The 12,081-nt window shown below is 47.6% G+C and overlaps 1 protein-coding gene across 1 annotated transcript in view; it reads left to right on the top strand.

Annotated features, from left to right (window-relative positions):
• The window catches only part of LOC138662886 (oocyte zinc finger protein XlCOF6-like), a 59,039-nt gene extending 47,422 nt beyond the window's left edge, over nt 1–11,617 (top strand). The window contains exon 6 of the mRNA XM_069748880.1: nt 10,170–11,617. Coding sequence (XP_069604981.1) covers nt 10,170–11,614 — 1,445 coding nt within the window. The 3' untranslated portion in view covers nt 11,615–11,617. The remainder of the gene's footprint in view (nt 1–10,169) is intronic.
• Nucleotides 11,618–12,081: the final 464 nt, after the last annotated feature.

Raw genomic sequence — 12,081 nt, 5'->3', positions numbered from 1 at the left:
TGCCCTGAATTTGATGGACTTGGAGTATGCTAGGCGTTGTGGGTTTTTCTTGGAGCCCTTGCAGTGTCCTATTCCATTGAGAGGAATTGATGCTACGCCTTTGGCCAAGAATAAGCCTCAGTACTGGACCCAGCTGACCATGTGCATGGCTCCTGCACATCAGGAGGTTATTCGCTTTCTGGTGTTGCATAATCTGCATGATGTGGTCGTGTTGGGGTTGCCATGGCTACAAGTCCATAATCCAGTTTTAGATTGGAAATCCATGTCTGTGTCCAGCTGGGGTTGTCGGGGGGTACATGGTGATGTCCCATTTCTGACTATTTCTTCATCCACCCTTTCTGAGGTTCCTGAGTTCTTGTCTGACTACCGGGATGTATTTGATGAGCCCAAGTCCGATGCCCTACCTCCGCATAGGGATTGTGATTGTGCTATCGATTTGATTCCTGGTAGTAAATTCCCTAAAGGTCGACTGTTTAATTTATCTGTGCCAGAGCACGCCGCTATGCGGAGTTATGTGAAGGAGTCTTTGGAGAAGGGGCATATTCGCCCGTCATCGTCGCCATTGGGAGCAGGGTTCTTTTTTGTAGCCAAGAAGGATGGTTCACTGAGACCTTGTATAGATTACCGCCTTTTAAATAAGATCACGGTTAAATTTCAGTACCCCTTGCCATTGTTATCTGATTTGTTTGCTCGGATTAAGGGGGCTAGCTGGTTCACTAAGATAGATCTTCGTGGTGCGTATAATCTTGTGCGTATTAAGCGAGGCGATGAGTGGAAAACTGCATTTAATACGCCCGAGGGCCATTTTGAGTATCTAGTAATGCCATTCGGACTAGCCAATGCTCCATCAGTGTTTCAGTCCTTTATGCATGACATCTTCTGAGAGTACCTGGATAAATTCCTGATTGTGTACTTAGATGACATTTTGATCTTCTCGGATGATTGGGAGTCTCATGTGAAGCAGGTCAGAACGGTGTTTCAGGTCCTGCGTGCTAATTCTTTGTTTGTGAAGGGATCAAAGTGTCTCTTTGGTGTTCAGAAGGTTTCATTTTTGGGGTTCATCTTTTCCCCTTCTACTATCGAGATGGATCCTGTTAAGGTCCAAGCCATCCATAATTGGACTCAGCCGACATCTCTGAAAAGTCTGCAAAAGTTCCTGGGCTTTGCTAATTTTTATCGTCGCTTCATCTGCAATTTTTCTAGTATTGCTAAACCATTGACCGATTTGACCAAGAAGGGTGCTGATTTGGTCAATTGGTCTTCTGCTGCGGTGGAAGCTTTTCAAGAGTTGAAGCGTCGTTTTTCTTCTACCCCTGTGTTGTGTCAACCAGATGTTTCGCTTCCGTTCCAGGTCGAGGTTGATGCTTCTGAGATTGGAGCAGGGGCTGTTTTGTCGCAGAGAAGTTCTGATTGCTCAGTGATGAAACCATGCGCCTTCTTTTCCAGGAAGTTTTCGCCTGCTGAGCGTAATTATGATGTGGGCAATCGAGAGTTGCTGGCCATGAAGTGGGCATTCGAGGAATGGCGTCATTGGCTTGAGGGAGCTAAGCATCGCGTGGTGGTCTTGACTGATCATAAGAACTTGACTTATCTCGAGTCCGCCAAGCGCTTGAACCCTAGACAAGCTCGTTGGTCGTTGTTTTTTGCCCGTTTTGACTTTGTGATTTCATACCTTCCGGGCTCTAAAAATGTGAAGGCGGATGCTCTGTCTAGGAGTTTTGTGCCCGACTCTCCGGGTGTATCTGAGCCGGCGGGTATCCTCAAAGAGGGAGTAATTGTGTCTGCCATCTCCCCTGATTTGCGGCGGGTGCTGCAAAAATTTCAGGATAATAAACCTGATCGTTGCCCAGTGGAGAAACTGTCCCTGATAGGTGGACGAATAAAGTTATCTCTGAGGTTCATTGTTCGGTGTTGGCTGGTCATCCTGGAATCTTTGGTACCAGAGAGTTAGTGGCTAGATCCTTCTGGTGGCCATCTCTGTCGCGGGTTGTGCGTACTTTTGTGCAGTCCTGTGGGATTTGTGCTCGGGCTAAGCCCTGCTGTTCTTGTGCCAGTGGGTTGCTTTTGCCCTTGCCGGTCCCGAAGAGGCCTTGGACACATATCTCTATGGATTTTATTTCAGATCTTCCCGTCTCTCAAAAGATGTCAGTCATTTGGGTGGTCTGTGATCGCTTCTCTAAGATGGTCCATTTGGTACCCTTGTCTAAATTGCCTTCCTCCTCTGATTTGGTGCCATTGTTTTTCCAGCATGTGGTTCGTTTGCATGGCATTCCAGAGAATATCGTTTCTGACAGAGGTTCCCAGTTTGTTTCGAGGTTTTGGTGAGCCTTTTGTGGTAGGATGGGCATTGACTTGTCTTTTTCCTCGGCTTTCCATCCTCAGACTAATGGCCAGACCGAACGAACCAATCAGACCTTGGAAACATATCTGAGATGCTTTGTTTCTGCTGATCAGGATGACTGGGTGTCCTTTTTGCCTTTGGCTGAGTTCGCCCTTAATAATCGGGCCAGCTCGGCTACCTTAGTTTCACCGTTTTTCTGCAACTCTGGTTCCATCCTCGTTTCTCTTCAGGGCAGGTTGAGTCTTCGGACTGTCCTGGTGTGGATACTGTGTTTGACAGGTTGCAGCAGATTTGGACTCATGTAGTGGACAATTTGACTTTGTCCCAGGAGAAGGCTCAACGTTTCGCTAATCGCAGACGCTGTGTGGGTCCCCGACTTCGGGTTGGGGACTTGGTTTGGTTATCTTCTCGTCATATTCCTATGAAGGTTTCCTCTTCTAAGTTTAAACCTCGTTTTATTGGTCCGTATAGGATTTCTGAGGTTCTTAATCCTGTGTCTTTTCGTCTGACCCTTCCAGATTCATTTTCCATCCATAACGTATTCCATAGGTCATTGTTGCGGAGATACGTGGCACCTATGGTTCCATCTGTTGATCCTCCTGCCCCGGTTTTGGTGGAGGGGGAGTTGGAGTATATTGTGGAGAAGATTTTGGATTCTCGTGTTTCAAGACGGAAACTCCAGTATCTGGTTAAGTGGAAGGGTTATGCTCAGGAAGATAATTCCTGGGTCTTTGCCTCTGATGTCCATGCTCCCGATCTTGTTCGTGCCTTTCATATGGCTCATCCTGGTCGTCCTGGGAGCTCTGGTGAGGGTTCGGTGACCCCTCCTCAAGGGGGGGGTACTGTTGTGAATTCTGTGGCAGAGCTCCCTCCTGTGGTCACAAGTGGTACTTCGGCTGGTTCTCTCTGTGAGCTTCCGTTGGTGGAGGAAAGTGGTACTGCGGCTTCTGAGTTTCCTTCCTCAGGTGATGTGGTGAGGTCGTTAGGTGTTTCCCTATTTAACTCCACCCAGTGCTTTGATCCTGGCCTCCAGTCAATGTTCTAGTGTTGGACCTGTTTCCTCCTGGATCGTTCCTGTGGCTTGCTGCTCTGCATAGCTAAGTTCCTCTTTGCTATTTGTTTGCTGTTTTTTTCAGTCCAGCTTGTCAATTTGTTTTTTTCTGCTTGCTGGATGCTCTGGGATGCAGAGGGTGTACCTCCGTGCCGTTAGTTCGGTACGGAGGGTCTTTTTGCCCCCTTTGCGTGGTTTTTGAAGGGTTTTGTGTTGACCGCAAAGTTACCTTTCCTATCCTCGCTCTGTTCAGAAAGTTGGGCCTCACTTTGCTAAATCTATTTCATCTCTACGTTTGTCTCTTCATCTTTACTCACAGTCATTATATGTGGGGGCTGCCTTTTCGTTTGGGGTATTTCTCTGAGGCAAGGTAGGCTTATTTTCTATCTTCAGGCTAGCTAGTTTCTCAGGCCGTGCCGAGTTGCATAGGCAGCGTTAGGCGCAATCCACGGCTGCTTCTAGTGTGGTTTGTTAGGATCAGGGATTGCGGTCAACAGAGTTCCCACGTCTCAGAGCTCGTTCTCGTTTTTTGGGTTATTGTCAGGTCACTGTATGTGCGCTGACCTCTATGTCCATTGTGGTTCTGAATTATCTTTCATAACAGCCCACATGACAGCTACGGCAATGTGGTGCAGGGACTCAGGACCCACTTTAACCAGTGGATCCAAGGACTGTCAGTGACCACCTTTGAGCAGCTGGGAGACCTGATGATCAAAGACCAGTTCTTACATCTTTGCCCAGCTGAGGTGCGACAGTTCATGATGGATAGAGAACCCAAAGACGTGACGAAAGCAGCGCAGATTGTCAATGCCTATGAGGCCAACTGTAGATCCACCAGCTGGAGAGGGGGTAAGCCTGCAACCAACGCAAGTACCCCTGCCAGCCAACACACCAGAGGTCCTGTCCCCGTGGCCAACAGCACCACACCTACCATCGAACCTCGCCAGTGTTTCTTCTGCAAGCGGACTGGTCATATTAGTCCCCACTGTCCAGACAAGCCGAAGAACCCCCCAGCCAAGGCCCCAGGGCCTAATGCAGCAGTTCTTTTGGTGGGTGGTGTGGTTGGGAGGGTGTGTGACAACGTAGAGCATGTCATCGTTGAGAGGCCATGTTGCTACAGACCTCAAGGACAGCGGGGTTGAACGAACCCTCATCCGACCCGAACTGGCGGCCCCTGAAGAAATCATTCTGGGGAAAACCCTGACTGTCACTGGGATTGGGGGCATCAGCTGTCCCTTACCAATGGCCCGGGTTTATATTGATTGGGGTGCCGGAAGCGGGGTGAAGGAAGTGGGGCTGTCTGATAATTTACCCACTGATGTTTTGTTGGGGACTGATTTGGGGAGGATGGTTGCATACTACGTCCCTGACACCCCTCCCCAATCTGCTAATAAGGGTAATGTTAACTCTGATGATGATGATAATGATGGGAAATCGCATGTGTTACCTGACCATGCTTTATCTTGTAATGATGCATCTAATAACCATTTTTTTTTCTAGGATTGATGGTGAAAATGTTGTACCTGTGCCAACTGAACCTGATAATGATTTTTCTGTGAAAGTTGATGTGTCCATAGGTACAGGAGTGCTCAGCCACGTTGCTCTGCGGAGTGAGATGGCTGAGGAACCCCTAGCAGGGGCAAGTGTCTGTGCTACAGGAAATGGGGAGAAGCATGGGAACCATGAGAAAGGTGATGCCATGAAATTGACCAGTGCCACCGAGGAAGGTAACTGGCCCATAAGTAGCACTGCCCCTGGAGTGTTGGGGGTGGATGGGGAGGTAGAGCCCATAGCAGCGCCGGCTGATGGGTCTGTAGAAATCCCCAGGGAGACAGCCTACGTAGCTGCTGTCACCAGCAGTGAGAGTGCCCAGAACACAGATAACTGTCTGCCTTCCGGACCCTCCTCAGTCATCATGGTGACTGAACCAGAGGTGGACCCAGAGCAGGTCCAAGAGGGTTCCCGTGGGGAAGGGACCCTGACATCGCTTCTGGCTTCCCCTAGCCAGGAGTATCAGGCCGCTCTGCGCGCAGATGCGAGCCTAGAGAGTTTGAGACAACTCGCTGAGACATCCACCTCCGTCACTGATAAGGAGAGGGTGTTCTGGGAACGAGGAAGGTTGTACCCGGAGACAGTACCCGGAAAATCGCAAAAGGAGTGGTTGAGGGAAAGACAGCCGGTCGTTCCGTAGCAATTTCGGGGTGAGTTGTTACGGATTGCCCATGAGATCCCGCTAGCTGGACACTTGGGGATCAGCAAAACTAAAGCCCGGCTGTCTCAACACTTCTATTGGCCTAAGATGGGGTCAGATGTGTCAAACTACTGCCGCTCCTGTATCACCTGTCAAAGAGTGGGGAAGGCGGGGCCTGCTCTTAAGGCTCCCCTGATCCCTTTGCCAGTGATAGAGGAGCCTTTCCAGAGAATCGCTGTGGACATTGTGGGCCCCCTGGCCGTCTCCAGCAGCTCTGGAAAGCAATACATCCTTACTGTGGTAGACTACGCTACCCGGTACCCAGAGGCAGTAGCTCTGTCTTCAACTAGGGCAGATAAGGTGGCGGATGCCCTATTGGCTATCTTTTCACATGTAGGATTTCCCAGATGCTTACTGATGAAGGGACCCAATTCATATCTCGCCTAATGGAGGCTCTCTGTAAGAGAATGCAGGTGAAGCACCTGGTATCGAGTGCGTATTACCCACAGACCAATGGCTTGTGTGAACGCTTCAATAGTACCCTCAAACAGATGCTACGCATGCTGGTTGAGACCCAAGGACGTGACTGGGAACGGTACCTCCCACACCTGCCATTCGCTTACCGAGAGGTTCTGCAGGCCTCGACGGGGTTCTCCCCCTTCAAGCTCCTGTATGGCAGGCGAGTCCAGGGACCCCTTGGGTTGGTAAGAGAATCCTGGGAAGAGGAGCCGAACCCTTCTGAAGTGTCCATAGTGGAGTATGTCATGCGCTTCCGTGACAAGATGCAGACCTTGACACAGTTGGTGCATGACAACATGACGCAGGCTCAGGCTGACCAGAAGCGCTGGTACGACCAGAACGCTCGGAAGCGGACCTACTACGTGGGTCAAAAGGTGTGGGTGCTGGTCCCTGTGCCAACGGATAAGCTTCAGGCAGCCTGGGAGGGCCCGTACGTCGTCCACCAACAGCTCAACCCGGTCACCTACGTGGTCACGCTTGACCACGCTTAGGGTAGGCAAAAGGCCTTTCATGTCAACATGATGAAGGCTCACCATAAACGTGAACCTTTCGTCCTACCGGTCTGCAGCTTACCCGAAGACGGGGAGGAAGACACCCTCCTGGACATGCTGGCCCAAGCCAAAGCCGGTGGGTCCATCGAGGACGTGGAGGTAAGCGCCTCGTTAACTGAACCCCAGCGGTTGCAGTTGCAAACCACACTGGAACCCTTCCAGGTTGTGTTCTCCAACTGACCTGGGAGGACTGAGTTAGCAGTCCACGAGGTGGACACCGGGAATCACGCCCCACTACGGCAAACACCCTATCGAATCTCCGAACAGGTGCAGCAGGTTATGCGCCAGGAGATTGATGAGATGTTACAGCTGGGGGTGATTCGACAGTCAAAGAGCACGTGGGCCTCACCTGTAGTTCTCGTGCCAAAGAAGGACCGGACCACCCGGTTCTGCGTGGACTACAGGGGGCTCAACGCCATCACAGCCTCTGATGTGCACCCAATGCCGCGCATCAAGGAGCTGCTTGAGAGGTTAGGTAGCGCAAAATACCTGACAATAATGGATCTGAGTCGAGGATACTGGCAGATTCCCCTGAGCCCCGAGGCGCAGAAGTCCGCCTTCATCACACCCTTTGGACTGTATGAGTCCACGGTCATGCCCTTCGGCATGAAGAATGCCCCTGCCACTTTCCAGCGGATGGTCAACCTCCTGCTTCAGGGACTGGAGAAGTACGCAGTGGCGTACTTGGATGACATTGCCATCTTCAGTTCCTCCTGCAAGGAACACCTGCAACCATCTCGAGGAGGTGCTCAGGCAAATTCACCAAGAAGTACTGACTATCAAGCCGGGAAAGTGCCAGATGGGCATGAGTGAGGTCCACTACCTGGGGCACCGGGTAGGCAGAGGCACCCTAAAGCCAGAGCCTGAGAAAGTGGGAGCGATCGTGAACTGGCCCACTCCCAGGACCAAGAAACAGGTAATGTCCTTCCTGGGCACTGCAGGGTACTATAGGCGTTTCGTACAGCACTATAGTAGCCTGGCAAAGCCTTTGACGGACCTCACCAGGAAGAAGCTACCCCACATCGTCAACTGGACCGATGGCTGTGAGGGGGCCTTCCAGGCATTGAAAACAGCACTGTGCGACCATTCTTGGTACAGACTGACGCCAGCGAGTTTGGCCTCGGTGCTGTGCTCAGCCAGGTTGACTCGGAGGACCAAGGGCACCCCATGTTGTACCTGAGCCAGAAACTTTTGCCGAGGGAAGTGGCCTACTCCACCATTGAGAAGGAGTGCCTGGTCACAGTCTGGGCCCTGTAGCGCTTGCAGCCCTACTTGTACGGTTGCACCTTCACCGTGGTGACTGACCACAACCCTCTGCGCTGGCTAAACGCCATGTGTGGAACCAACGGCAGGTTGCTACGCTGGAGCCTTGCCCTTCAGCAGTTTAACTTCACCATTGAACACAAAATGGACAGGGAGCATGGAAATGCCGATGGACTGTCCCACCAGGGGGAACCTACTGAGGTGCGCATGGAGGCATACCGAGGGGTTCTGCCTCCGTAGCGCAGGCCAAAAGGGGGAGATGTCACGAGAATGTATGAAATATAATATGATTTTGGAGTTTGCCTGTCAGACCCATGCTGCGGGCTAAAAAGCCCTCCCTTCCCTCTGTGTTTCTGAATCTATGTGTAGAAGAGGTTTTTATTGTTCTGGCCATAAATTCCAAGCTTGGAGCAACTTACTCCCCCCCTCCCATCTGTCCAGCTATAACTGGTATAGAAGTTCTCCAAAATCCGTGAGGGTCTTTGTTCTAATATGATAAGATATTGGGCCAACGGTTTAGGCTAGGAAAATAATACATCCAATTTGTGAATCTCCATCGACGGATTTATCCACCACGGTAAGCGCGGGCTTCTAACTCCATCAGTTACAAAGTATGGAATTCTCTAAAACTGTGCATCACAAATAGCACAAATTTGGTTTCATTAGAACGCCAATGTTAATACAAGATGAATGCTGGGTGTGTTATGATTCTGACATGTTCTGTAGCAGAGATACAGGCATTAGACAAACTTGTGTGAAATTTACTAAGACTGAAGAGAGAGGAGGGTCTGGGTAAACCAGCCCTGTTGGTGATGTCACAGGCTGCGGTTTATACGTTTTTGCCAGACCCCCAGCAGTTAGTTTTACCTGAGGAGCTCTGACTGCCAGTCCTGATGCATTGGGAGATATATGGGAACTCCACCCACTAGCCTGGTTGCCTGCAATGCTCTGAACACGTGTTTATTTCTCATGTAATCCCTGTTTTTTTTTATAATTACCTTTGTACATATTTTCAATTGTCTCATATTGTAACATCTTTATATGCCTTCTTTATAAACACTGCCTTCTTTCGGAGTAAAATATATAATAATTACTAGTTTTCGTTCTTCCTGCTCTAAAACGTACCCTAAGTCTTCTGAAGGGAATTACGCTACTGTTTTGGGTTAGCTTCGAACCCGGTTAATCTGAGCTGGTGGCAGCATACCTTTGTACTGGAGTCGTAGCGACTACGGCGTTGATAACTATTGTTCCTGCCTGTGTGGGAGTATTTATATCGCCTCACTGCAGCGTGCCCAATAGCCAGTACATAGCTGGCAGCCTTTCTGGCGACTAATTACTCTAGGTGCAGTACCTAATCTGACCTGAGTGTAAAGGGGGCGCCAGAGAGCTGCAAGTTTCAAATAGAACTGTAAGCGGGATATACATAAATCCCTGCAGTTCGTGGTATTTTGAAGAGCAGTGGGATACCTAGAATAAGCCCCTGCTGTAAACTAAGAGGTCAATAGCCTTGTGTTTTGTTTCATCACATTGTAGCAGTGGAGGGATAACTAAGATAAGCCCCCCTGCACATGTGATAGCCGTCTGTTGGCCTAAAGTCACCCCGATCCGTGACGTAGGGGTGACGATCATGGTGTGAATCGTGACATATTGCTCCAAGCTTGGAATTTATGGCCAGAGCAATAAAAACCTCTTCTACACATAGATTCAGAAACACAGGGAAGGGAGGGCTTTTTAGCCCGCAGCATGGGTCTGACAGGCAAACTCCAAAATCATATTATATTTCATACAATCTAGTGACAACAGGGATCCTAAATGTTGTTTGAGCACTCAGCAAGACTCAGAAGTGAGAGTGGATTTTGCTGGATTGGTTTATAGAAACCCTGTTGCTTTTCAACAGCCTTTGAGCCACTAGTAGAGTGGGAACCTCTGTTTTTCCATTGACAGATGATGGACCTAAGTGGGGACTTGTTTTTTATGAGATGAGAATTGGTATTATTTTCGCCTACATAACATTGATTGGTTTCTTTTTATTCGATATTTGGGAGGCAGAATGAACAAACAGCTGAACACCAAGCACTACTGGCTCATCCAACAAGGTTTTCTTTTAGACTGTGAACTGTCATTGTCTTGGTAAATAATTCAAGTTTTTTACATAGCTTGCCATTTTTATGGACAGTTTACTGTCAGTAGAAATGTTCAAAAATATAAAACTCAACGATATTTTATTAAAAAAAAAAATGTTTTTTATCTTAGCAGATGACTGTACCAGGAGATCAGAGGGACAGCTGACATCTTCAATTTTTAAATCTGATGACCTTGAGATCCTACAAGATAAAACTGAAGTGAATGCCATTACTTCAGATATATCATCATCCATTCACAGCAAAGATCTCTCATCTGATCCTATGAAACAGGTCCCATGTTCTGATTCATTACTGACTACTAAGGAAAATCAAAGTCACAAAAGAGGCATTAAACAACAAACTGCTCCTAAAGCAAATGAGTCATTTTCATGTTCAGAATGTGAGAAATGTTTTAACCAGAAATGGCATCTTGTTAGACACCAAATAACTCACACAGGAGAGAAGCCTTTTTCATGTTCAGAATGTGGGAAATGTTTTAACCATAAATGGAATCTTGTTAGACACCAAATATCTCACACAGAGGAGAAGCCTTTTTCATGTTCAGAGTGTGGGAAATGTTTTAAATGGAAATCGGATTTGGTTAATCACCATAAAACTCACACAGGGGAGATGCCGCTTTCATGTTCAAAATGTGGGAAATGTTTTAACCAGAAATGGCATCTTGTTAGACACCAAATATCTCACACAGAGGAGAAGCCTTTTTCATGTTCAGAGTGTGGGAAATGTTTTAAAAGGAAAGTGCTTCTTTTTAGTCATCAGAGAACTCATACAGGGGAGAAGCCTTTTTCCTGTTCAAAATGTGGGAAATGTTTTACCCTCAAAGAGAATCTTGTTAGACACCAAATATCTCATACAGGGGAGAAGCCTTTTTCATGTTCAGAATGTGGGAAATGTTTTAAAAGGAAAGTGCATCTTGTTAGTCATCAGAGAACTCACACAGGGGAGAAGCCTTTTTCCTGTTCAAAATGTGGAAAATGTTTTACCCTCAAAGAGAATCTTGTTAGACACCAAATATCTCATACTGGGGAGAAGCCTTTTTCATGTTCAGAATGTGGGAAATGTTTTAACCAGAAAAGGAGTCTTGTTATACACCAAATAACTCATATGGGAGAGAAGCCTTTTTCATGTTCAGAATGTGGGAAATGTTTTAACCAGAAAGGGCATCTTGTTAGTCACCAGAGAAATCACACAGGGGTGAAGCCTTTTTCATGCTCAGAATGTGGGAAATGTTTTAACCGGAAATCAGATCTTGTTAGTCACCAGAGAAATCACACAGGGGAGAAGCCTTTTTCCTGTTCAGAATGTGGGAAATGTTTTAACCGGAAATCAGATCTTGTTAGTCACCAGAGAAATCACACAGGGGAGAAGCCTTTTTCATGCTCAGAATGTGGGAAATGTTTTAACCGGAAATCAGATCTTGTTAGACATCAGAGAACTCACACAGGGGAGAAGCCTTTTTTATGTTCAGAATGTGGGAAATGTTTTAACCAGAAATCAGATCTTGTTAGACATCAGAGACATCACATAGGGGAGAAGCCTTTTTTATGTTCATAATGTTGGAATAGTTTTTTTTTTTTTTTTTTTATTAAATAGATTTTTATTGAAAGCGAATATGAACAATACAATTTATGCATTTTCCAGTATATTACAAAATTTTTACATTTTCCAAACCCCCAACAATCCCAACAAAACCCAAACCTCCCCCTCCCCTGACAGCTCCTTCCCAGTTATACTTTTGTTACCAGTATTGATGGCTCTTTGAGCCATTTGAATCACTTATGTCCGCTTGTTCTTTAGCACTCTCTTCCTTTCAGAGGCCCTCATCCTCCCATTTCCCATACCTACTATCCCAGCTCGAGCCACGGAGACCACATTTTATCAAACGTTTCTATTTTCCCACGTCTTTTGTATACCCCCTTTTCCAAATTGAGACCATGTTTAACATATTTCAGGAATTCACCCCTTGTAGGCGGCTCATCCTTGATCCAGTTCCTTGCTATTACCTTCCTTGCCATATATAA

This window comes from Ranitomeya imitator, chromosome 2 (genome assembly GCF_032444005.1).
Source record: "Ranitomeya imitator isolate aRanImi1 chromosome 2, aRanImi1.pri, whole genome shotgun sequence".
In the NCBI taxonomy this organism is placed as follows: Eukaryota; Metazoa; Chordata; class Amphibia; order Anura; family Dendrobatidae; genus Ranitomeya; species Ranitomeya imitator.
Note: the sequence above shows the minus strand (reverse complement) of the source record. Positions and strands in the feature narration are given on the sequence as shown.